The 27,895-nt window shown below is 44.5% G+C and overlaps 1 protein-coding gene across 1 annotated transcript; it reads right to left on the bottom strand.

Annotated features, from left to right (window-relative positions):
- Positions 1-254: 254 nt before the first annotated feature.
- KRT7 (keratin 7) lies at positions 255-27,895 on the bottom strand. Its single transcript, XM_066617506.1, has 10 exons — positions 27,132-27,895; positions 24,990-25,198; positions 16,346-16,406; positions 14,556-14,651; positions 10,282-10,446; positions 9,031-9,156; positions 6,615-6,835; positions 4,605-4,639; positions 2,999-3,195; positions 255-638 (listed from the first exon to the last, which is right to left on the bottom strand). Exons 1-9 carry the CDS (start codon positions 27,540-27,542, stop codon positions 3,014-3,016), a joined length of 1,506 nt encoding a protein of 501 aa, XP_066473603.1. The 5' UTR covers positions 27,543-27,895; the 3' UTR covers positions 255-638; positions 2,999-3,013.

Genomic DNA, 27,895 nt, shown 5'->3' with positions numbered 1-27,895 from the left:
CATTCTTTGCAACGCAACAGGGAAGGAGGACTTGATGGTGCAAGCCAGATGCAACTAGTGTGTGATCATCACACTATTAGCTTTAGCCCATCCACAATAAAAGAAGGATGCTGTCTAGGCTGAATGGTTGGAGTGAGCCTTGGGAGAAAGGTGAGGAGACACTTGAGAAACTGCAGAGCTCAAGGTGAAACTTGAAATAAAACGTGTGGGGTTCTCCTTTTCCCCTCCTTTTGATTTTTCAAAATGGAAATTAATGAATGTTACGATGCAGGTTTATTCATGAAAACTCAAGCAGGAGGATAGAATAAATCCCCAGCCCCATGCCCTCTGTAAAAGAAAACATAACATTTCTGGTCCTGTTAGAATCTGAGAACCAAGCTAACTGCAGTGACATCACAGGGATGCTTACAAAATCCTCCTCTGCCCAATTTCTCCCTGGACTCTGACACAATTTCACTGAAGCCAAATTCATCATGTTGGAATTTGGGTGGGCGTGGACGGTGTTTCCAAAGATCTGTCGTCAGAACAAGCACACTAACAAGCGGTAAAAATAAAAAATGAAAACTTTTTTCATCTTCCAGCAAAAATGCTTATTTATGGGTCTGTTGTTGTTGCTTCCACTGTGCACAGGAGTAAACCTGTAGAAAGAAAGACAACTTTATTAGTACTTTCTCTTCCTCAAAGAAAGCAGCAATGCAAAGTATTCTTTTTTAATGAAACCTCTTCAGAAATAACCTCTCTGGCCCAAAAGAAAGCCAAACCCAGTTTGTTATTTATCTTCCGACAGGGAACGTACCAGTGCTCCTGTTCAAAAACAAGTTATCAGCACAAAAGTTCACAAGCTCAAGTCTTGTCAAAACCAAATCTTTGATCAAATAACATTTTTTAACAAGATCATCATAATTTTAATTGTTTTGAAACGTTTTCTTTATCTTTCTGCTTCCACAGAAGGAAGAAAAATGGAAAAACAAAGAAATTAAAAAATATAAGAACATTAAAATGTGTCTTTTTTTTTTGATGACGCATGAATGAGTATTTTCCCCGCAGAGATATTGCTTTGAAGGGTTTTGTTGTTGTTGTTAAATCTATACTGGTGTGGTCCTATAGATTTAAAAAAATAATTAATTGAAAATTGGGTCACAATAGCAGGCTAATTTTTTATTGCACTTTTAATGGTTATGTTATGCTGTGCTGCTGCATGCCTAAGAAAAAGGCAAGAAAAGATTTTTAAAAATTCAGGAACCTGGCTTTTAAATGCTTTTAAATAATTATTCCACTTACATTGTTCCACTTTTATTAAATTATTTCATTTATTCCATTGAGATATACAGATCTCAGTGGAATATCTAAGAATCTTTTTTCTTGGATAAAGGATCTTATCAATATTCCAAATTTTCTAGAAGACAAGCAGAGCAGAATCCACACCATAAGGAAAATTACAGGATCATGGCTTAATACAGAACTGAGGGAACTGCTCATCCCTATCATGATAAAGAGACCTGAAAATATTTAGCATGCGGAGGTAGTGAACTTTTCAGATCCAGTTTTCAAAAATCCATCATAAAATCTGTGGATTCACTCATTTGTTTTTCTCAGATTTGTGTCCCCAGAAAGTTATAACGTAAATTAATGGCTTTGGGCCTGCATGTTGCATCTTTCCTTCGTTTCAGTTCTATAAGAGGTAGTTTACAAGGAACTTATGAACAAGGCTTCACAAGTGCTGTGCCTATAGCAGGTTTTGCCTCTGACAGCTATATCAGGCATCCTTAGTGAGCCCCCTTTCAGCGCTATCGCTTGCCTATTCCGAAAATGTCTAGCTTTTTCCTAACAGAGGAGCAAGAAAGCTGCTGTGACTCCCCTTCAATGCAACATCCATGTTTCCCTTTGCCAAAAGAAGTCAGGTACTATCAAAGTGTAAGAGAGTGAGTAGTGGTGACAGCACTGTAGGGGAGCTGACCATAGCTGCTTGCAGTAGCTGTCAAATGGTTGCTACAGACAGTTAAAGGCTTCTGTACGCATGAAGCCTTGTCCACAACCTACTGTGTGAATGAACCTTTCTTGAATTTCAGAAACAGAAGTTTCCACTGTTTTCTCTGCTACATCACATCTGAAACCCACAAATCCTAATGGGTGCATCCAAACACTCTCTTCTGTCTGTGCTTCTTCATGGTGGGGGGGAAGCAGAGAAGGCTGAAAATTTTTTGGCAATTCTCCATTACCTCTCCACACCTTATAGCATCTTGCTCTTGAGAGTTCCCCAATCCTTGGGAGTAGAATTTCAGGGGGATCAGAAGGCTAGAGACAGAAGGGCAGATAACAAAAAATTGCCTGTTCTCCTATTGCCTGAGTGTGAGCAGGTTTGTTTCTGAAGAAGTTCATTGATTCCCCCTTCCCACCACAGCCTCACATCAAAAGCTTATAATATAATACCTTCAGAACTAAAAATGTCTTTTCAGTTCCATGATAATTTTTTTAAAAAATGGGATAAATGCAGCACTATGTCAAACAATGCATCATGTTAATTGGGCTTATGTGGTTATAATGTAAATAGAAGGGAAAGAGATCACAACACAGAATTGTTTTCAAACACAGAATGGAAAACAAAATTGCTCCAGTTTTAACCTTGAGATCTGCATTTTTTTTCTTGTTAGAAAAATCAGGAGTGGGGGAGGACAGAGCCAATTTCTGGAATGAAAACAGCCAATGTGAAATTTCCACACAAGGTTTAGAATGTCACCTTCAGGACTTCACAGGTTGTCAGTGAAATCAACAGCAAAGCTTCCACTGATCCGAATGGTGCAGCACTACAGCATAGGCTACTTGTGATGGAGGATCATGTATTTTTCAACTATAGTATCAAGATTTCATTCATCAGTGTTGGATTTGGCAGCCAGTTGGCTATTAGGGGAGACAATGAACCTTTTATTTCCCCTTCTGTGTTGTGAGGAATGAGGGCAGAAAACGAACATGCAATTTCTTTCATTCGGGCCGTGATGACCTTGGCTTTCCGAGCTTAGTTCCTGAAGCTTCTCCTGGATGAGCTTGTTGTCACGCTGTATGTCGATTTCAGGCTGCTGCCACCACCACCACCAGAGGTAAAGGCAAGGCCTCCGGTGCCCATTCCACCTCCCAAGCTGATTCCGCTTCCGTAGCCGTAGCCTCCCGCACTACCACCAGCACTGGTGTTGACCACAGCTACAGCACAAAAGAAAAGACAGCATTGATCTGTGATACCAGAGTAGCTTAACCCCATTCCAACATCACCAAGAGATGGTTCTTTGCAAAATAAGGAATGGGAATGAAATATCAAGGGCTAAGCCTTTTTTCCTGATTTTTTCGGCAAGGCTTTGCAAAATTGTTTGCCTATCCGTTTATATGGATCTCTCCTGCTTTCACTCTCAGTTCACTCACCCAAAGAGACACCTTCATCTCATCAAATATGACTGGCTAGGTAGTTTTGTGACATCATTCCATTTCCTGCATGGTCCCTGATTGTCTGATGGATCACCTATGCAACTAATGACCCACCTATGCAGCTAACTGGCCCACCTCACCCCAGCAGTGTCTTTTCTAGTGGCTGTCTGCTGGTGTTGCATCTTTTTAGATTGTGAGCCCTTTTGGAACAGGGAGCCATTAGATATTTGATTTTCTCTGTAAACGGCTTTGTGAACTTTTTGTTGAAAAGCAGTATATAAATACTGTTGTTGTTAATGCAGGAAGAGCAGCAGCAACCAGGGACACTGTGGTGTCACTAGGTGGGTGCAAGGAGTGTGGATCAGACAAGGTGAAACCATTGGGGGGGAATAGTGATACCAAAAGCTCTGGAGTCCAAGTCTATCTGCCTGGTAGACCTGGCCTCCTGGTTGGAGGCTGCAGAGCTTAGGTCTACCCAGCCAGTAGACCTGGCATCCTGGATGCTCCTTTAAAGCAGCCAGTGGGCCAGGCACCCAAGCCCCACCCCATAACATCAAGTATTAAGGTCCATGGGGGGGAGGGTGTGTGACACCATGAGTTATCACACTGAGTGACACCAACCCTAGTGATGGTACTACATGATACAAACGATTCTGACATATGTGGCTGCCTTATTCTGAGTCAGTCTTTTGGCCTATGTCAGTGATAACTATTCTGATTGGCAATGACTGTCCAGGATTTCAAATGGGGATTTTTCCTCACCTTACCTGGAGATGCAAGGGATTGAAGCTGGGACTTTCTGCATGCAAAGATTGCTCCACCATTGTGGAACTCCCTTTTTTAGCCAGCTATTGAAATCCAAGCCCATATATTTTGCAAAAGAGCTCTTTAGGTGGCATTCAATGGCCAGGATAAAGAAGGAGTGAGGTCACTTTAAATGTGACAACTTCAGATGCTTTGTTTGCAAGGGAAGAGGCAGGATCCTATACCTGTTCCTTTCTCTTTCCCTCTCCCTTACTCTCCTTGGCTGGCGCAGATTCCAGGTGACCCATTGGGGCAATGGAGGCTTGCCGGGGAGTATGTACGAATTCTGGGCTACAAAGGGTTGTGCTGAACAGATTTTAACTGTTGCTGCATTTCTAGAGCTGTGATAATAGAGGGGCAATATGAGAAAAATAAAGTAGACTCACAGATGTTCATGTTAGTAACTCCATCACCAGACAGCCTGCCAAGAAAACAGAAAAAGGACCCAAGTTAGCTCTTGTTTCTCTTAACAAAAACCACAGAGGATTTTAGCTATCATGCTGACAAAGAGGGAGCACAAAAGACATTATAGTCAATATAAAACATTCAGAGGAGACAGCCGTGTGCCTTGAAGGGCTTTGCCAATAATGAATACATGTGTATCAGATCTTGGATGATATGAAACCACAGTGCTGGATCATTAGTTCTATTAGCCCTCAGTGTCTTGTCTTCAGCACTGGCCAGCCCAGACAGTCCACAAGAATTCTGGCTAAGAAAGAATCAAGTCTGTCCTGCTTAGAAATGGCTTCTCCAGTCTGTTCTAAGGAATGGAAGCTCAGCTGACAGCACTGAAAACTAGTGGTTATATCCAGATATGGAGGCATAAGACTAGCAGCACAATCCAATGTGGCCCTGGTGCCTTGCAGTACAGCTGGGAGATGGTAACACCAAAATAGGTATAGTTAAACCATTTCTGCCCAATGTTGCATATATGCAACAGGGACCAAATGGTACACCTGTGGGCTGGGCAAAAATGGGTTAAATAAAGAACGGTAGAGCTACAAATGTTTGCTGGATAATTCTTTTTTCCTTCTTACATCACTGTCAGTTGGTGATAATGTGAGATGGGAAAGTATAGGGAGTAAAAAGCAAGGATGTCACCTGACTAAACAATCAGATTGCAATCCTAACTCACGCTGGAAACAGGTAGGCCAGTGGGCCTGCGCTGTATCCAGTGCAAGTTTGGGGCTGACTGCAGGCCAGTCTGGGTCAAGGGGAAATATTTCCCCTTACCCCATGTCAGGCTACAGCAACTCCAATGGGTCTACTCAGATCTGCGCCACCTGATGAGGTGGTACAAATCTGAGCAGCCCAAGATTGCCCTGGGCTGCCAGGGAATGGGGTCAGGACCCAGCATAACTGCTGGGTCCTGGCCCCACCTCCCACTCCCCGCCTGCCCATAGTCCCACCCACTGCCTGCCTTCCCCCCACCCCAAAACACCTCCCTCCCACTCCTTCCCTGCCCTCCCCATGCCCCCCCAGACCCCTGCACCAGCCGAGCTCGGCCAACATAACTCACTGTCCTCCTGGGGCCCACAGCAGTGCAGGGAGGCCGGCACACATCTGTGCGCTGGCCTATCTCCCGTGAGTGGGGCAAAAGTGCTTTTTGGCACTTTTGTGATACTCCTGGACCAGCGCAAGGGACTTACGTCAGCCCAAGTGCAAGTTTCTTTACTCAGAGTGTGGTTGGTCTGTGGAACTCCTTGCCACAGGATGTGGTGATGGTGTCTGGCCTGGATGCCTTTAAAAGGGGATTGGACAAGTTCCTGGAGGAAAACTCCATTACGGGTTACAAGCCGTGATGTGTATGCGCAACCTCCTGATTTTAGAAATGGGCTATGTCAGATGCAAGGGAGGGCACCAGGATGCAGGTCTCTTGTTATCTGGTGTGCTCCCTGGGGCATTTGGTGGGCCGCTGTGAGATACAGGAAGCTGGACTAGATGGGCCTATGGCCTGATCCAGTGGGGCTGTTCTTATGTTCTTAAATTTGGATTGGGGCCTTAGTTGATTAACTGTATGAACTATAGTTGATTTTCTGAGCAATTACATTTGCATAATCTTGGAGGAGGCGTTCCCTCCTTCATGAAACAAAAAGGGAATGTCTCTTCTAAAATGAAGCCTTATTTCTGCATTTTAAAAATAAGAAATTGTATTGAAAATAATATTCTTTTAAAAAAATCTACTGCTTGATTAGGGCACCTTTTCAGTTGCAATCCTAGGCATGCTTACTTAAGAGTAAGCCCCAGTGATGTCAACATGCTCATTACTAATCTGAGTAAGCATATAGAGGATTGAACTGCAAACGTTTTTAAAGCAATTAATCTAATCAACTAAACAAACACTGCTGCTCTAGTAAAGGCACATTAAAATTCTAAAGATGGCCTCTGGCACTCACCGGCTCTCCTCTCCTTCCAACAGCTTCCTGTAGGTGGCAATCTCAATGTCCAGGGCCAGCTTGACATTCATCAGCTCCTGGTACTCCCTCAACTGGCGGGCCATATCTTGCTTGGCTTTGTTGAGGGCCGCCTCCAGTTCCTCTAGTTTTGCTCTGGCATCTCTGACAGCCATTTCCCCACGTTCTTCTGCCTCAGTAATGGCTGCTTCCAGCTTATCACGCTGGAAAGACAGGATAGAGAATTGCTCAGAAGTTCTGCCTATCCATCTCTCTAACTTTGGAGAAAGAGAATTCCTACACAGAAAATGAGCATGTCAGGGAGAAGTCACCACCAGAATTGGAACTGGAATTGACCTTATACTGTGGCACATCCCATCCTTCTCTGTGCCAAAGACCAACAATGGAAGAGTACCATTAAAATAAATGGGGGAGCTGGTCTAAATCCCCAGGATGTCCAAGAATCTAATTAAGGAGGCCACATACGTAGTGCAGTGGTCACTCATCCAGCACTTGATAATATCTCTAGTACATCCAAGTTCAAGCCCCAGACAAACATTAATTATACCCTTCACAGTTAGGTATATTGTCTGAGTGTTTTCTATTTAACAAGATCAATTTGCAAATTCAAGGGAAGGATAAGCCTGTTACATATCAATGTGTTAGTGACAGCACAGATCCTTCTAGTCTGACACTGGAAGGAACGCTTCAACTACCACCATGGAATAAATGGATCCTGAAAATAAAAGATATCGAAATTGACGGATTATAGTCCTAGTTAGAAAGCCAGAACTGACAACCTATGGAATGCATGAGGAATGGGCTTCCATTATATAAACCCCACCAGCTTGAATGACTGTACTGGGCTGGAGCTTATGGTTGACTTAGTATAAAGCAGTCACAGGCAGCAAGCAGCAACTACTACTGGAGGGAAAGAACAAAAAGTCTTCTGTCCTTTGCACTCCACCTACGCTGCAAATGCTTACTACAGCAGCTGCTTATAAGGGACAAAGATTACAGCCATTTGCCATACATGTCAATAAGTACCTATTGCTTGTGCTCCCATCTCTCTGCTATCAGTAAAATACTCTCCTGTAGTGAGTTGTAACCGCACAATGCAAACATCATGTCTGAAGGGCGTATTGCTGAGCAGTTGGCTTCCAAACTCCCATTCATTATTCAGAGGTGAGTTGCCTCAGATCCTACTATTTGCTTCAGTGTGGATGTTTGCTGTAGCCTCCCTGCCCCAAAGCCAAACAAATACTGCAGGGAGTGATTCACAATAGCTTATCTCCCTTCGTCTTTTGTTCAAGCTCTGGTTATTCATCCTGAAATATCCAGTCCTTGAAGGCATCCATCGGTACAATTAGTTTTTACATGGCATTCAATTCAGCAAACTGCCAGAGTTTGCTAGCAGACAGAGAGGGGTAAAAACAAGAAGCCCAAAATTATTGTTCTGGAATTAATGCTATAGTTCCTCAGGGCCAAGGCAGACATGATGGAGATCCATGATCTGAACTCCCATGTGTATTGTGTGTGTGTTTAACTTGAAAGCAGCCACAAGGGCTTCAAGTTTGATCAAAACAGTGCCATTGGGGGAGAGGGTGTCTAAACCCGTCTCTCATGCTGTTATGCAGTTTTCCAGAGCTAAATTACTCTCTCCCCAAAGTTGAAAGCACAATGCATGTTGCATGGATGAGGCTCACAAACGGAAGCAGGCAGAGATGGCAATTGGAATGCCAGCTCATTGATTCCATCGCCCGGCTCTTATGCAAAAAGTCCTTCTCTCCAGTCAGTTTTGGAATAGAGTCTCAGACTGAAGACTTTTGGACGTCACTGTCAAACAACATAGCGATGGACAAGAGCATGTGGCAGTAAAAATGGATTAGATAAATTCATGCCCATAAATCATGTAAATAGCAACTAGCAATTTGGCAAATAAAACTGGAAATTTGTGTGGTGTAGTAGTTAAAGTCTCTGTTGGGTAGCCCAATCCAACTAAAGTTTCCCCACCAATGCAACTAGACCAATGCACTTTGCATCCCTTGGGAGTTTCATGTCTCAGAGGTGTTCCTAAGATGAGGGAACATTTGTTCCCTCTGCTGCCCCAGTGGGTATACTCAGATCTGTGCCAGCTACTTTGTAGGCACAAGTCCAAGTTGACCCAGGAAGGTGGATTGAGGCTGGGAAAGGATATCAGTGGTGCCACTGATACTGTCCCCTTCCTGGTCTTGATACACTCTCTCCCTGGACCAATTTACCAGCACTGGAGCTCCCACGGTGGCCACCATTGTGCTGGCATAGCCGCCCACTGCTTGCTGCACCTTGCAAAAGGTGCATTGCCTTTTGCCACAGACATAAAGTGCGCTGCATGCACTTCGCATCATGGTGACATCGAGAACAGTTCCTTCCTACTTACCTGATTTTTCACATTCTCAATCTCAGCCTGCAGCCTCTGGATTGTGCGGTTTATCTCAGTAATCTCATTCTTGGTGCTCCGAAGGTCATCTCCATGCTTCCCAGCAGTCACTTGCAAGGCCTCAAACTGAGATTAATAAAGTGAGATTCAGGGAAAAGTTGCGATTGAAGTGCATGCAAGATGTGTGTAAAGGAAGGATCTTCAAACTATGAGCAAGACCTCCTAACTTCCCTCCCACAGAACCCCTGATGTAGGAAACAGGACCACCTAGCATCAGGGTTAGCACAGTGGCATAGCTAATGATTGTGTAGCCTGGTGCCAAGCTCAAAATGATGCCCCAGAAGTGATGTCACAACCTGGGTTTTTAAAAAATGAAAATCAAGGGAAAACATGCCTCCCCCCAGAAGCTCTCCACCCACTTGCTCTGCTGCTTCCCCCCAGCCAGTGGCATAGCTAAGGCATCTATCTACTACCTGGGGTCAAAGAAGGTTTTGTAGCCCCCTCCACAACAAATTTTTTTTTAAATTAATTAAGTAAATAAATACAAAGTGTGCCCCTTATTGGTTAGAGACACTGTGCTGGGGTGAAGAGGGACGGTAATTCTCCCCCTGCTAAACATAAGAGGAACACTACTTGAAAAAGTGCCTCTTTACCCAGTTAGCAGGGGTCACTGTATTATGATACATGGAAATGAGGGTTGACTCATATTAACACCTTATTGGTTCTATGCTGTACCATAATAACATCTCATTGGCTCTCAGAACAATCAGTCTCATAGATCAGTTTTGAGTTACAGAAATCCACTTTTTAGGGCAGTTGTGTTTTCATTTTCTGGTTAATTGGCCATAACTTTTGATAGAATACAGATATTCCAGTGGGGTTTGTTGCATTGCATTCCTCACTAAATTACCTTTCCAATGATGATGGTATTATTCATACACACCATTTTTTTCACAATTTTGGCCACTAGTGTCAAGCTCAGTTTGTTGCCCCCCTAAAGCTTGTTGCCCAGTGAAACTGCTACCCCTTGCACCTCCTTACCTATGCCACTGGGTTAGCATGTGGGTTTTTGATGTCACTGCAAGGAAATATCTGAGTGTAGCATTTTACTTTTCTACTGGTGGCTTAGCCCAATAGGATTGGGTTGTAAAATTCTGAAATGCCAGGAGACCTCATTGGGAATGACAATAATTGGCCACCAAGTCATTATAAAGGACTATATCTTTTTATATCTTATTCACCATTACTCACCTTAGTTTGGTACCAGTTTTCTGCCTCAATCCTGCTCTTATTGGCAATCTCCTCATATTGAGCTTTGACCTCAGCAATGATGCTGTCCAAATCCAAGTTTCGGTTGTTGTCCATTTGCAAGACAACAGATGTGTCAGAGACCTGTGCCTGCAGCTCACGCAGTTGCTAGAAAATTGAACAGAGATTTAGCATGAACTACTCCTCTTCACACCGTGCCTTTCCTTCAGCTCAAGTCCATAAGGGATGTAACAAAACCGTTTGAGAGGTACAGTAAGGGCTGGGATGAGCCTTAGCTTTTGCTGACCCAGCCAAGTATTAACCTAATGTCCAACGACCAAATTAAAAAAAAATACAAAATGATCCAAAGGTAGAACCAGAAAATAAATGCTTAGCAGACAAAGATAAGGACAGGTGACATCACCAACCACACTACCTCGTCACACTACATCAGAGGTCTCTGAACATGCAAGGGAAGTGCAACCTGAGAATGTCCCCAGCTCATATGAAATCTCACCTTGCACACTATTACTGCCCCAAACCTGCTAGAACAGAGTGGCATCTAGTCAGAATCTGCCTGATCCAGTTGTGGAGGAATATGGGGCCAAATAAGATGGGGGTAAAAAGATACAAAGACCCCATCACTTGTATCTTTTCAAGAGCCCTCACTCATTAAAAAAAATTCCCTAAAGTCAATATTGGGAAAGCAAAGATGATGAGCACTCATCTCCAATTTCATCAGTAGCATAGCTAGAGGGGGTGCAAAGCACTACGTTCTGCATGGCGCTTCCCTGAAGCGTGCAAGCAGCCCTTCCCAGGGCTTGGGAGAGGGGGGGTAAAGGGGGTAATTTGTACCCGGGCCCAGGGTCAGAAAGGGTGCCCAGGAGACAAAGGAGGGGGCCCAGAAATTTCCTGGGATCTGACATTTTCCTATCTCACCTGAACTTGCTGCCAGCGCATGATGCTGGGGCACAACCATGTGCATGCAGTGTTAACTGCTGCTGCAAGCAATACACACCGGGACCAGGAAAGCATCCATGACATTCTTAACACAGTGTCAAATCTGGGAGGAAACCGACTTGCTACAGTAGCTTTCCGGCTTGTGGATCCCATAACCTTGAAGGAGTGTATAGGAGCTCAGAGACTCGGGTGCGGGGCTACTGCTGCTGCAGAAGTTCATTTTGGTTCATCCCACTGTGAGCCTAAATACAGTGATGCTAATTTTCTGCAATCAATTATCTATATTTCCAAGATTTTAGCAAGACTTAGGAGTGTGTTTGGTTTTCCATATTACTTTAATTAGCTGCTTTATCCTGATTTTAGAAATGGGCTATGTCAGATGCAAGGGAGGGCACCAGGATGCAGGTCTCTTGTTATCTGGTGTGCTCCCTGGGGCATTTGGTGGGCCGCTGTGAGATACAGGAAGCTGGACTAGATGGGCCTATGGCCTGTTCCAGCAGAGCTCTTCTTATGTTCTTATGCCAATGCTGCATGATCAGGTAGACCTGGACTCTGCATCAAGAAGCCTAGTAGACCTGGACTCTAAAGACTACTGGTGGCTGTCAGTACCCTTTCCCTGCCTTATTTTGCCCCCCCCCCCAATTCTGCCTGCCCCCATTGCCCCCTCCCCGTTTGGGAAGGGGCCCAGAAGAAACTTTGTACCCCCTGATAAAATTCCTCTCATAGGCCCTGGCTCTTCCCCTTTAAAGCCACTTTAGACCACTAGAGCAAAATGGAGGTGTCTCCTCCATTTTGCTCTAGTGGCCTGGAATGACTCCAAAGGAGAGGGGCTGCTTGCACGATGCAATGAGGCACTGTGCAAAACTTAGTGCTTAGCACCCCTTCTAGTTACAAAATTCCATTGATTTTTAAAAACAATGGATGAATGCATGATTACTGAATAATTCTTTCTGCATTTCTTCGCGAAACAAATGCAAAGAGGGGCTTCTGTGGGCGAGGCTTTCTCTTAACTGCAGGTGGAGCTTTAGCTCAAATGATTGAGGACTTCCACATTATAGGATAACATTTCCATGGGCCAAAAACTGAAGCGCTCCCACTCGGACTATAACTCTATGCCACAAAGCCAATTTCATTATGTCAATATATTTAAGTCAATATAAATGTTCTGTGCTTGATATTTGCAGCACCATGGCAAAATTGCTTGATCCTGGAGGTGATTCATGCATATGTGAAACTCACAACGCTGTAACATAGCTGCTCACGTTCAATATTTTCAAGTGGCCTCAAAACAGCAGTTACAACATGTAAGTAAACCTTACTAATCAGCTCAGAGATTTATCCAGTACTGAGAATAATCAGGATTATGTTCTGATGAAGCCCTGGCACAGGACCACAGGTGTACATATTTGGTCCCTGTTGCGTATATGCAACATTGGGCAGAAATGGTTTTTAATGTCAATGAACAGTGGGTAGCTTCCAGCTAGACTACTTGCCAATTCATGCAATACTGGGATCAGTCTGCCGACAAGAAAATCAATATTAAATCATTAACCCAGCAGGGTTTGTCAACGCCCTTTGATTCTCATCGATGGAACACAAGGATCACATGAGACAACCAACCGGATTTGCTAAGTGAGGGCTTAGGGTTTTCACTATAAAACCTCAGATAGGCAGGGAGGTGTTTGCACACTTTACAGTGCCAAGGCCAAACTTGGCAAATGGCCCAGAGGAGTCTATGAGTGACTAAAATGAAAAGTAAATGCAAACTGTTAGAATTATATACCTTCAGCGCGCATTGCTTTCAGCACACAGAACAATCATCATTTACATTCAGCAGCTTTACAAGTTTGGCCTTCCATTTTTTGAAGCAACATACACGGGAATTACATTTTCTAGTGAAACTTCCTCACTCTCTCCTACTCTTATTTTGAGCAAAGTACTGGTTCTCCCAAAAGCCTTTTTATCCTCATTCTCAGCTTATTTTTGCATGCAGCCCCTATGCAAGTGACATATCTAATCAGAGGGTGGGTAAGATAAATTAATCATGGTACTAAATACATTATGAAATAGGGCCTCAACCAGATCAGAGTTATATCCAAGTCTGAAAGTCAGTTTTCCGTACGGGCATGCAGAACTTTGCTGATAAATTTCACTTATCATTTAAAAAAAAAGAGTAGTTTGGCTTCCTTTGAAAATTCTCAGATTTTGGGATGGCACTCCAAAGTTCACTCCAAATTCCTGTGTGAAATTTCAGTTCTAATCTTCAGGATGTTCAGAAACCTCTCAAGAAACAACATTTGACTGATAGAAATGTGTTTGGCTTCCCTTGAAAATTCTCACAAGGAAGATTTTGCTTTTTTCAAATTTCAGGTGCCAGTCATATTTTTATTATTCATCTCAAATAATTTTTGAAGTCTCTAATGAAGGAGAAGATTCATGACCTTAAACCATCCAATGCATTAAGCATTGGAACAATTGCATCATGGATAAAGACTGGCTGCAAGCCAGGGTGTGAATGTTATTTGAAAGGGGTTTGCAAACTGTGGCTGCATTAACCATGGCTATGCACTGAGCGAGCCATCATTAGAGCTGTTTCCCCACTCTTTCAGCACTTCTTGAAGGTGACAAACAAATATAATTGGTGTCTCCCTATATTTGCCCTCCAGGGCAGCATTAACCTTGGTGAGCAAAACTATAATTTCAACATGCTAATCTGTGACACTATTCTCAGTAAAGATGCAATGGTAATTCACACAGTATAATTTATCTCTTATCTATTTTATGACCTTATACCTGGGAAATTAAGGGCACAGCGTGGGTTCTCAGGTGCTGAAAGCCATAATCTGTGAACGTTTATCTTCACTATTTGTTTAGCAATATGTTTTCTCATGAATAGCCTTAGCCTTGATCAGCTCTTCCCCTCCCTGCGCAGAAGCAGTCCTTTATCCATTCTCTCCTCCCTTCCAGCTTGGATTGCAAGATGCCCTTTGACCACCCCTCCTTCTTCCCTTCTCCCTTCTGCATTCTATATTCTTTAAAAGGGCACATTAAGGATTATTTAATCTGCTGCTGCTTTCCCATGATATCACTGCAAGCTGGACCCATAAGAGTAATATGTCAGCAGTTTATATGTACATGTTCATGATATCTCAGCCAATACATTTGTTCTGATAGACACTGGAATCATATATTCTAAATTCTGTATTCAAGCATTTCAACTACTATACTCACTATGACGAGGAGGTAAAACATCTCACATCATACTCTGCAGTTAACACCTCTCCCATAGCAGAGGTGGCATAAAATTAGTCACTTACTGCTTCGTAAAGTTGCCTCAGAAAGTTTATCTCGTCAGTCAGTGCATCCACCTTGGCCTCCAGTTCCACCTTGTTCATGTAGGAAGCATCAACATCCTAAACACAGAATCAGAGAATTGAGTAAGATTTCAGGGGAGAAGAAAGGAGATTTGCAACTGATGGAGAGCCCCATCTCCAACAGTCAATCATCTTCAGTATGAAAACAGATGCGACCACTTCTGGATTTCAATTCCCTTTTCTGTTCATAGCACTGCTGCTGGCCTGGTTGACCTTGGATAAGTCACTTATTCTATCTGCATGACTTTAATCCTTCTCCCTTACTGCCCTGTCTATTTGATTTGCAAACAAAGGAAGAGAACGGCCATATCCACACAATGGCAAAGTTGCTTTGGGTTCCCACCCAAACAACAAGGAAGTATGTATAGTATCCACTGGAATTAAATGCATCCGAAATTATTTTAGATACCTCTTTTTAATATAACCAATTTTCAAAAGTGTAGAGCACCATTCCTCCAGCAGACATTCAAAATATATTTTCAAACTATTTGAAAATAGTATTATTTTTATAAAGTATGTCCCCCTCCCTCCAAAAATATTGCTCTTAGTAATGTTAAAAAAAAAGACAATCTTCTGATTTTCCAACTCCTTCCACCCACCAACTGCTCCCTAAAAAGTAGATGTAGTAGGATTTTCCTAATGTATCAGAAACTTTACTGAGTTTTGTTACAGTTCACACAAACAGCAGATAAGATGGTCAAGTTAGTCCTGGACCATATTGTACCACTTTTGCACGGCAGGTGGGGATCACATGGTCAAATGCTTCTCCATGAGAAAAAAATCCTTGGCCACAAAAAAAGCAGGATTAAAGCTAGGTGAAAAACCCTTCTCTCAGACACCTAATTTTCTAAGTGCACTATGTTGTTGTTTTTAACATGGATGAACAGTCATGCACACTTTGGCCTTGCCTACAGCCTTGCCTCATAATCTGGGCCACATCTCAGAACGAAACTTCAAAGACAATGTTTATAAATGTCAGCCTTCTGTTTAAAATCTTATCTCTGTCTACTTTTTGACCAACTTTTACACAACATTGACATGGCTGTTGAGCACCCAATGCCTCAGAGATGCTGCTGAAAAGACTTACAACACTAGTGGCGCAATCCTGAAATTGCACTGGGCCAGCATAAGTCCCGTAGGCCAGTCTTGGAGTGTCTCAAACATGCTGTAAGGCACATCTGTGCCTCCTTTCAAGTCAGGGAAGTTGGCGCAAAGATATGCACCAAGCTCCTGTTGCTGGAGCAAGCAGTGGCAGAAGTGAGTTTGTGCCAGCAACAGGCTGCCAGCGAGGGGGTTTAGGGAAGGTGGGGGGAGGGTGGGCAGTGGGTGGACCAGTAGGCAGGGTGGGACTGGGAGGGGGGTGGGACCGGTCTCTGGCAATTAGGCCAGATCCTAACCCCCCTCCCAAGCAGCCCAGCCTAACTCTGGGCTGATCAGGTCTGGTGCAGATCTGAGTAACCCCACTGCGGTGCCTAGGGCAGTGCTCAGGGTAAAGGGAAAAATATCCTCTTGCCCCAAGTTGTGCCACAGTCACCTCCTATCCAGCGATGCATACAGTGCAGGCCAGCCAGCCTATTCTTCCAGCTCAGGTTAGGATAGGGCTGCCCGATCCCGAGTGTAAGAATGAATTCACATCCAAATGCCTGGCCAGGAGGGTTCTGGGAGGCAAAGCATGCTGGATTGTCAAGGATTTTGTAAATAGTGTCGATTGAAAAACAGTTACGACTTTTCACCTTCTTGAGGACCACAAAGTCATTTTCCGCAGTTGTGCGCTTGTTGATTTCATCTTCATATCTGTTGGGGGAGAGAGAATGGAATTGTTTGTTTCAATTTACTCACAGGTTAGTGAGAAGATCTCAGCACATAACCCAGAGGTGAAAGTCTGTTCCAAGGGAGATCGGCAGCATTAGATTGGTTTCATTTTAGTATCAGACAATCAACTTCATTTTTCCCCCCACTGGCAGAAAAATAAATTTACCTGTGAAAATGTTTCATACCAGATTCTAAGTTTTTTGAAGCTGATTATTAAGTCATGGCAAAATATTTTAAAATCAAAATGTACATCAGCTAGGCACTGACTGCTTCCAACACATTATATGAATACAATACTCTGTCCAGTACTTCAAATTCTGAATGCACCTTTGTCACAGTTCAGATTGGAAGCCAAGATCAAGGTGAGCCTCTATTTGCTCTGTTGATATCCTGCTTGTTTGCTCACATATGACATATTCATCATTGCAGGTATGGTCCTGAATACACAAATCCATTTCGTCATTGCAGATTTATGAAAAATGATACTTTTTCATGCAAGGTAATTCATTATTATTTTACAAAATGGGGAAGGATTTGCAATAGGTAGTGCCATGTGCAGTAGCAATCTAGTCCCCTTTTTGAATGGAAAAGCAGTGGAGAGCAATAGCCCCAAATATTTGACCTTCATGAAAATTAGCTTTCCTCTTTTGCATATAAGTGTCCTGAGTACAGATGCAACATTTCAGTGAGGTGAAAATAATTGCAGAAATATTATTCTGCAGGAGGTCTGGTCTAGAGGGTAGAGCCTCCATTTGCCTGAAGATAACATCCACAAGGTCGCCAGTTCGAGGCCACCGGCACCGTGCAACCTTGAAGCAGCTGACAAGCTGAGCCGAGCTACTCCATCTGTTCTGAGCGTGGGAGGATGGAGGCCAGGATGGAGGCCAGATCAGAACGAAACATCTGAATTGTTGTGGCTCTTGAAAGATAGAGCCTTCTTTCAATTGTAAAAATCCCTATGGGCATTTAAATAAGCCTGCCTATGTAAACCGCCTGGAATAAAGTCTTGAATAAAGACCAAGAAAAGCGGTATATAAATACCTGTATTATTATTATTATTATTAATAACTTAATAATAATAATAACTTTATTTTTACCCCGCCTTTCTCGCCGAAGGGACTCAAGACGGCTTACAACAGATTAAAAACATAATTTAAAAAACAAATAAAAACATATTAACACATCATAAAAAACAGCAGTCAGAATAAAAAAATAGGTAAAAAGAGCATAGAGCAGCAGCAAGTCATAAAAGAATCAGGCCTGTAAAAAATTAATTAATAGATGTTAAAAAGATGTTAAAAAGGCCGAGAACTCAGAAGGCTTATTTAAACAGAAGGGTCTTCAGGCCTCGCCGAAAGGTCTCAAGAGAGGGAGCCATTCTTAAGTCAAGGGGAAGGGAGTTCCATAGCGTTGGTGCCACTACTGAGAAGGCCCTATTTCTTGCCGCCGCCCCACGTACCTCCCTAGGTGGCGGCACTTGTAAAAAGGCCTTCTCTGATGACCTAAGAGGACGAGCCGGATTGTACGGGAGTAGGCGATCTCTAAGATACCGTGGCCCAGAGCAGTATAGGGCTTTAAAGGTCAATACCAGCACCTTATTGATATTTATTATTATTAAATACCAGAGCTGTATGCAGAAGTCTCAGTTCCTCATCACCAGCAATCTAATCAAGAAATAAAACTACTCAAAAATCCACAATGCAAATGCAACGATGCATACATTCAAAATGGATGAAAAGTAACACAGGCCTACAAAACTGAGGGTCAGAAAAGGTTTTCCCAAACCTTATAGTGGTTTGATATGAATTTGGGGTGCCGATTCCAAAAGTGGCATCCATTTTGCCCTAACATGTCTAGTTTTGGAGATGTAGTATAGCCTCATTAGTGAATGGTTCAAGCAGCTTCCTCATGAGGAAGCCATGGCGTAGGCTTCCTCATGAGGAAGCTGCTTGAACCATTCACTAAAGAGGCTATGCCGTGTCTCGAAAACTAGACATGATAGGGCAAAACGGATGCCACTTTTGGAATCAGCACCCCAAATATACCCAGGAATTGGTGTAACGTTTAAAGAAGCAAAATGTGTGTTGACCTGTGTAATTAGCCAACTACCCTATTTAGAAGAATCTGAGGACTGGAGTTGATTGGAAGCTGTATGAGAACCAAGAATGTGACACTGTGTCACTGGAAAGGGAGAGCCTGCCAACATCATTTATCAGGCTAAAAAAGCGTTCCAAGGCCTGTAATTAAAGTGCCATTGCAGGCAATGATTTTAATTGCCTTGGAGTCCAATCTTGGTGTCTGTGGCAGGTGGGTGGCCTGGGAGCGCTGCAGCAAACAGCTTATCCACAGCAAGTCGGTCAGTCCAGAGACCCTGCAGCTGGCAATTGGCCCAGGAAGGCCATAGCAAACAGCTGGTCTGGAAATCCAGCCCCGTTGCTGTGAGAGGATGAGGCCAGAGTGAGACTGGAAGGGGCGGGGCCATGGGGTGACACCATTGGCACACTGGGTGACACCAACCCAGTGACGCCACTGGTGATCTACCTAGTCCTGGCATTCATCCTGCATGGGTGTATTGGTGGCAGAGGACTCGTAAGAATATTCAACAGCAAGCACGATGAGCATCTTCTTGCCACTTGGCTATGTCTTCTGACACTGCTGGTGCTTCCCTAGGTGCATGGTCTCCACCCTGAACTTCCTAGATCCTACTTGTTAACTCTGCCAAATTGAAGCAGTGTATGGGATGGATCTTGACTCCAACCTTAGACTTCTGTTTCTTATTTCTTTTAGTTTCTAATCCCACTGTGTTCTGCTCTACAGTAATGAAGCATGTTTGATTGATTGCAATAATCAGTAAGAGTTCTTTCTTCTGGAACACAAGGCTCTATACAAAACCCAGGCAACAGAATTTTGTCCATCAAGAGTTGACAATACAACATCATGTGTGAATCAGACCACAGAGATCTAGGACACATGTTCAAGATCCCTTACCACTGATTAATTAATCCTGAATAGTGTTTAATCATTCTGTCATGCTCACAAACCTGTGCTAAAATATGGCAAAAGGGTATGCTTTCCCCCATTTTTTTCAGTGCAAACGTAACACATTTTTGTTGTAGACCGAGAGTACACCACGTGCTACAGCCATGGACTAGAATCCCTACTCAGTCATAAAGCTCACTGACACAGCAACCTTATACACAGTCAAGCCCCATTAAACTCAGCAGGGCTTACTTCTAAGTAGGGACACCTAGTCTTGCAGTTAATTGACCTTAGGCCTTGATCTTGTAGACTAGCCTTCCTCACAGGGTTGCTGTGTGAGAAACAGGAGGGTGGTCCTGAGCAGGAATGCTGGTGGTCTTGAGCGCCTCACAGGCACTGCAGGATGAAGGTGGAAACCTGAACCACCGGTTTCCCAGTTCTAAGTCCACCAGCTGGCCATTTCAACCACAACAGAGAATAATCACTACCACTCAGCCGATCTGATTCTTGCTGAGAAGACAAACAAACCTAAGGTTGTGTTCACACTTAATCTTCAACCACTTCCTGCTCTGGCTGTAGCAGACATTTCTCTTCTCTTCCACAAGCAGCACTTGTCCACAACATGAAATTACAACAGAGGCTCAAATGTTGTAGCAAGTGTGCTCTGCCTACATCAATCAGTTTTATAGTGCAATCCTAAGTGTGTCTGAAAGTAAGTCCCATTAAATTCAGTGACACTTACTCCCAGGAATGTGTGTACAGGATTACAGCCTCAGATACCTCTAAATGTCATGGCTTCCCCCAACGCACACAAGAATCTTAAGAATTGTACTTTGCAGCTAAGAACCCCCTCTCTTAGCAATCCTGAACCTTCCCACACCTGAAACTCCAGTTCTCGAGATTCTCAGAGGAAAAGGGAATGACTTTCATCCAGCATAAATCCGTAGCGTCCTTGGGGTCGCTATAAAAACAGCCTTTGTATGTGCCTGCTTTGGAGTGCAATTAAAACAATGAACAGTACAGCAACTCTCACCAAGCAGCTCTGCCAGGCCCTACTCACGGTCACTCCTCCCCGTTCCACACAGTTTGGCTGCACCTGCAGAAGGATTACTAGCTATTGACTTTTCCCCTTTGGAGGGACACACCCTGGGGGTTTATCGGCACTGTTTGCTTTCTGTTCCTGTCTGAGCTGGCTTGTCAACTCATATATTTTTTTAAACGCTACAGGTGTGGCCGGAGGGTGGGGGTGGGACAGGTAAAGAACTGGTCCCTGTTAGACTTTCCCCAGGCAACCAAGGGTGCCTCTTGAACAAGATCAATGAGCAACCTTTGCTTCCCTGGTTTCTATGGCACTCTTTTTCATAGCAGCAGGTGTGTTCCTTTGTAGAATGCAGCCCTGCCGATACAATTTTTTTCCCCCTCTTGGCAGCCCTTTGCCAGGATAGTAAAGAAAAGGCCTTCCACTTGAAAGCATTTTACTTTTTCACTTGATTACACAGTGGAGCTAATCTCAGTGAAAAGGGTATGTGCTTGTATGTGCACATGTACACTGCTTTAATTCAGTCCACATACAGAAAATGGTTCACAAGTCCATAGTAAAAAGGCAACACTGAAACATCATTCACTATAGCTTTAAATCACTGGATCTGATAAAGTACAGCACCCAAGCCCCAGGACTGCAACATCCATTGTGGTAGAGCCATGAAAGTGCTTGGTGTGTACTGGGGAAGACATGAATCCAAGCCTTCCCTCAGGCATGAAATGTGCTGGGTGACCTTGGGGTCAGACTGACTCTCAGCCTAAACTGTTCCAGAGGATTGTTAAAAGGAAAATGGGGAGGGCACATCATGTAGGGTGCCCTGAGCTCCCTTTGGGAAGAATGAATGAAAATGCAATAAATAAATACAGAATCAGAAGGGGTCCAATCCTACGCTGTGAATGTGACTCTGCAAATAAATAAATCAGACTAAGAATTGCTCACCAAGAGAGAGCAAGCACACTATAGAAAAGTGCTTGAATCTATGAGGTCTTTTGTGATCAGGTGTGCTCCCTGGGGCATTTGGTGGGCCGCTGTGAGATACAGAAAGCTGGACTCGATGGGCCTATGGCCTGATCCAGTGGGGCTGTTCTTATGTTCTTAACCTGCCTTATTCTGGCAGGTTCCTTTAGCCAATCTACTTCAATAGGAATGAGCCTCCATCCCATCCTCTGCTGTCTGAGAGCTTTTAACTAGAGAGGCCAGGGGTTGAACCTGGTATCCCCTTTGTGCAATACATGTGTTCACCACTGAACTACAACCGCTGTTACAGCGCAACCAATTCAGGAAGATTCATGCAATAGAACCAAGGAACACGGCGAAGGGAGAACTGAGCAAAAAAAACAGTCCCTGGTCAAAATAATCTTTTGATCACAACTGAACCCTCAGAAAAGACTACAACATTCAATATTCAAAAAGAATACAATATTCTCTTAAGCATCTTTTGGGTGGCACAACTCTAATCTTTAATCATTAATGCTGATCTAAGCATCCCACTGTTGTAAAAGACCCTGCAATAGCGCATGGAGAGCATAGCTGCCGGAAAGCAGCAGCAGCAGCATTGGAGCTGCGCTGGTGTGGACTGCAGACCATGCTAGGGTGGATAAGTTGGCAGAGGGCATTTCATGGGCAAGGAAGGGGAATTTCTAGGTGGATCAAGGGAGGGGAGTGGGCTGGAAGGGGTGGATCTCAGCAGCAAGCATGCACACTGAATTCTATCTACCCCTTTCCAACCTGCCCTGCTCTCATTCTCTCTACGGACTTACACTACCTATATGGCTGGCATAGGTCCAAGGAGTCTCATAAGCCATCAGGGGGCCTACACAGAAGTAAAGGAAAAGTATGTTTCTCTATCTCTCACAGGCTTCCCAATTCCCACCCCCCAATAGGATGCAACACATGCCTCCATAGTATGGCTGCATCAGCAGTCATGATGCATGACTATTCATGAATTTCACTTAGGATTCACTTGTTAGGATACAACCCTCTGTAAGATGCCCAGAGTCACGAAAAATAAGTGTAAATACATTTAACAACTGTGACAGGTGACAGAATTGAGCTGTTAGTGTGTTAGGAAGGGCAGAGAAAGCAACTATCTTTTCACTATTAGTACTGATGCACTAATTATAGCTCTCTTTACATCATGAAATGTTTGGCAGACACCACTTTTTTTTCCACAGCCCCGCATCCCTGTGCACCTGTTGAAATTCTTCCTTGCATTGCCTACCAAAGGAAAGCTAGCATGTCAAGGATGCGAGATTTAACTAAGGTTTCTTCCCAACATGTGATACTCTTCCATGCACAGAAGAATGCTTATGTGGGGACAGCATTCAAACACACAATCCCCTGCCTGCAATCTGAAGTGGTACAGTCAAGAAAGGACACCACATACCCTCTTGGCATATCTGAATTAGCCCTACAGTCATTTTGGCAGCCTACTTTTTAACAAAACCCTTGTTTAACAAAAGACTTCTTTTTAAATAACTCATCAACTATTATATAGCTCCCTCATACTTTCCACTTAAGAATTCCCTTTGTGTTACTGAACTAAGTGCTTAAAGCTCAACTAGATTAGGGGCCACAGTATTTTGAGAGCACCTAAAAGCAATCTCTGCCCTAACCATCCTGGCTTGTCTTGCATCTCTGTAAACAAAGAGTAACATATGAATTAGACAATCATGGATATAGCTATCAGTGGATCCTATGGACACCGTGGCACTTTTCAAAACTACCATTGAAGGACCTGCAGCTGGCCTATCCCTAAGCATGTATTAAATTTGTCTACTGAAGGACAATATTGTATTGTCTTTAGGCATTTAGACAGCATTGTCTATTATCTTTAGGACAGCTCACGTGGACAGAAATGGCATTGTGTAAAGTGCCCCTTTTCTTCTTTCCTTTGTCCATAAAATGAGTCATCTCTACAGATCAGCGCTATGACAAACGCTGATAGAGAATAAGTGGGTAACTCAAACATCTGTTTTTAACTTTTCTATGCACAATGTCCCACGGGGGGGGGGGGGAGCAATGCATAAGTTTCCCTTATGCGTATTTCTTAGAAACATTGAAAGAGGATGTGAGAATCTAGAGTATATCTGTGCTACTAACATATACAGGTTTTGTACCAATACAATAGTTTTGGCTTCCTCCAAGGTGTCCTAGGAATGATGAGGGTGCTTAATGGGATCATTTAGGCCCCAATCCAAACTAAGAGGCGTGCTGGTGGAATGTGCATTTCGACAGCATGCCAGGCCTTTGTGCAGTCAGAAAAGCATTGGAAAGCATCTTGTGATGGTGCAAAGGCTGCATGTGCTGATGGGAAGGCCGGTGCATTCCTGTGTGCGGCAACAGGAAGAAGGATGCCCGCTGGAACAGGTAAGACCCGTGCAGGGGTGGGGAGAGGGCAGGGAAGGGGAGGAAAGGGGCGGGGAGGGCAAAGACAGGGGCAAGCATGGGCAGATCAGAACCAGGAGGTGTGGAATCAGTGGTGCCCGTGTGCACTGTTTCCTATCCCCCTTCCTGTGCCTGATTTGCCAACACAATCAACATTGACTTGTGCCAGCAATATCACTGGCGCAGGTCCAAATGGATCCATTGTGGCTGCTAGGGCTTACCCTGAGGAGACCTTCAGCAGTCAACATTCTCCCATGGGATGCAGCGTACCCCGCACAAGCAACACTACATCCGTGCGGAGGAATTTAGTTAGGATTGGGCAGTTTGGAGCCCTTCCCCCTCCACAGAACCACGGTTCCCTGAAAGATGGGATGGCAGCTTTCAGTCCATCCTAGTGCTCTTAGAGCCCCCTGGCTCTTTCCTTTCAGATTTAAAGTTTTCTTTCCTGCAGCATTGATCCATAAGCCTTCCATCTCTGACACTGGTCAAGCAAATGGTGGATTGACATAGACACTTTCCACACTGCAAGGTCATGCTTGGAAGAGTGAGAAGCAAGCCCAGGAAAACAAGGGACAACACAGCGTGTGGTTGCCCGAGGTGACACTGTACTGTCTCCAGGTGTGAACGATCACATCAGCACTCACAGATTCTTTGTGCAATGCAGACAGGAGAGGAGCAGAAAGAGTTGAGTTCAGGCACTGTGCCAGGTCTACAGAGCACTAACCATGCCCATCTGAACCCTCTGAAGAACACCAGGCAAAAACACCCTAATACTCTGCTGCTAACCATCCTTCTTGGATTCCACTCTTATATTTGAATCTGCAATCACTATGCTGATGCACTTCCTGCATGCAGTGGAAGATGGGAGCAAATCTGAGCACTGAACGGCATGCCAAGGCTGAAGTCCTGTGCACACCTGATGGGGAGCAAATCCCGATGGAACTTAGCAGGACTAACACCAGGGCACATTTGTAATTCTGAGTATACTAACCTGGAATTGAACCCCACTGAAGTCAATGGGACTTAGCCCATATCAAGCTGAAATCAAGTTCCCTGATTTCGAGTAAGAATTCCCCAAAGGAAAAGCTCAGATGGTGTCTAACGATGCCACCTGAATCTCCCAGTCTCTGCAAAAAAAACCGTTATAAATACATTACTTGTTCTTGAAATCCTCCACAAGATCCTGCATGTTCTTCAGCTCTCCCTCCAGGCGTCCCTTGTCATTCATCAGACCGTCGAGCTGCCTCCGCAGGTTGTTGATGTACGCCTCAAAGAGGGGCACAATGTTGCTCCGCGTGACCTTCTGATCCTGCAGGAGGCTCCATTTGGTCTCTAGCATTTTGTTTTGCTGCTCCAGGAATCGGACCTGAAAAAAAAACCCAAGCAAATAACAAAAGCCTGTCATCCTTCCAGTCCAAATTGACCCGCCATGAAGACAGGAGGTAATCAGGACCCTGCATGACCCTCTGCTCTGGAAGGGTTTGATTGGGCAGTAAATGTCCAAGAATGGAATCTCTGAGGAATGTTGGAGGGTGTGGGACGAAAGAGATTAACTGATTATCTTGGTGGGGGATGGGGAAGCAAAACTTTTTCTGCATAAAACTATGCTAAACATGCAGGTTACAACAACACAGTCCTCTCCTACCTTCATTGTAAGGAGATCAGACCCACATACAAAGCTACATGAGAACAACCCAAGCCTGGATTCGAGTTCACATCCTTGCAAAACATTTGGACCCCTCATCTCTCATTTATTTTGATGTCTTGGGAAGCTTATCCCCAGCAGCTCAAGACTGTTAATACAACATTTGGCTGCATTTTCCCCTTGCATCACCCTTAAGGGAAGCTAGTTAGGTTCATGGAGCATGACTTTGCAAAGGCCACCCTGTTAACCTCATGGCTGATCAGGCTCTCATAAGTTGAAGCAAATATTCTATTGATTGCATTCATGTGGATGGTTGGGTGATGTGACTATATACAGTTACTCAGTCTTGGCGGTCTGTACATAATATCACACAGTACATTTACTGATTTGGGATCAGAGAATGAACCCTGGAAGCGTGAGCATGTATGAAGAACCCATTGTAAATCTGCATTGTTTTGGATCTCTTCCCCATCTCTGCCATTTTCTCAGTATGTGTTGCACAGGCCACTATCTTGACAATATGGGAGAATTAAGTGCGGTTTTCCATGTCCAGAAGAGGCTTCATCTTGACAGCCTGACATAAGCTGATAGTTGACCAAATTCAGCAACATTGACATGCCCTCTATTCATCAATTAATAAAGAATATCATTTAGGACGGTGGTTCCCAAACTGTGGAACAGAATCCAGTAGTGGGCTGTGACCTGATTTTTGGTGGGTCACCAAAGGGTGATGGGAAGTTCGGATAACTAATAGCCTCAAACCTTGAGGCTATTGAAAAATCAGATATTGTAGCTGCTAGTTACACTGCAAAGAGCTCAGCTCCTACAGTTTGCAAGATAACTGATAACTGCCCTTCAAGGAGCTGAGCTCCTGCATTTCCTGCATGCTCCTGCAAGCATGTTCAAATATAGAGAGGTGTAAATATAGATAATGTTTGAGGGTCATGTTTCTGGTCATTATTACTTATAAATGAATGAATGAATGAATGAATGAATGAATGAATGAAATATAATTTCTTTCTAGAACTTCTTTTTTAAAAAAATCTGGTAAACCTAAGTGAGTCCCAACAGAGTGCCATTTTAAAAAGTGAGTCCGGGTGCTAAAAAGTTTGAGAACCACTGATCTAGGAAGCAAGGACTAGATCACATTGGCTATTACTTGCCAAGTGTAAAGAGAAAGTTGTGAGAAAGAAGAGCAGATCTTGCCTCAAATAAAACCCAGGAAAGCCACATGGACAACCCACATAAAGTTCCCAGCAATCCAGCTGCAGCCCACAGAGGCAAGGAGTCAAAATCCTGTTGACTTAAGGTCATAAGAACAGAAGAAGAGCCCCGCTGGATCAGGCCATAGGCCCATCTAGTCCAACTTCTTGTATCTAACATTGACCCACCAAATGCCCCAGGGAGCACACCAGATAACAAGAGACCTGCATCCTGGTGCCCTCCCTTGCACCTGGCATTCTGAGGTATCAGGAGGTTACACATACCCATCATGGCTTGTAGCCGGTGATGGACTTTCCTCCAGAAATCTGTCCAATCCCCTTTGAAATCTGTCCATCCAGGCCAGATGCCATCACCACATCCTGTGTCAAAGAGTTCCACAGGCACGCTGGGTGATGTTAGAGCCTGGTCAGGATAAGTCACCCTCTCTCACCTTGTCAATGAAGGTTGCAAATTTGTTGTTGAGGGTCTTGATCTGCTCCTTCTCCTCCTTGCGCACCTTCTGGATGGTGGGGTCGATTTCCCATTTGATAGGGGTCAGGAGGCTCTGGTTGATGGTGACCTCTTGGATGCCCGGCGAGGGCAGAGGACCCCCGTAGCCTCCCCCAAAGCCAGCGCCGAGACCCCCTCCGACTCCATAGGAAGAGCGGACACTATAGGAGCTGCCTCCCGCCATCCTCTTGTTGGAGCCCAGGTTGTAGAGGCTGGAGCTGCCGAAGCCCCCGGGTCTCCTGATGCTGGAGCCCCCTCCCACTCCGCGGGCGGTGGAGATGCTGCTGACTCGGTACTGGGCGAGCCCCCCGAGGCCGCCGGAGGAACGGGAGCTGTAGGTCAACTGTGCCATGGCTGGGCGAGCGGGGGGGTATTGGCCAGTGCTAGTGACGGGAGGCAGACAGAGAGCGGAGTGCAGGCGATCAAGCGTCCCTCTGAGACGGCGGGCGGACACTTCCTCCCCTTTTATCCGCTCGGCTGGGGCTGGAGGGCAGAGAGGGATCGTTTTACTGCGGGGAAGGCGGACTGGGGTGTGTCTGGCAGGCGGCCCACTCCGGTCGTCTACCTGCTGCGCGCCCAGCCCCTGCACCTTGCGCCCTGCCTGGCAGCCGCCGCCCCTCGTTCTCCTGGGAAGCGCCCGGCATTGGTAGCCTGGAGACACACTCAGACTCTCTCCGCTCCTGCCAGGGAGGGGCAGCTCCAGCC

The sequence above is a fragment of the Tiliqua scincoides genome, chromosome 2, assembly GCF_035046505.1.
Source record: "Tiliqua scincoides isolate rTilSci1 chromosome 2, rTilSci1.hap2, whole genome shotgun sequence".
NCBI classification, from domain to species: Eukaryota; Metazoa; Chordata; class Lepidosauria; order Squamata; family Scincidae; genus Tiliqua; species Tiliqua scincoides.
The sequence above is the reverse complement of the archived record's forward strand: the minus strand, read 5'-3'. Positions and strand labels throughout refer to the sequence as shown.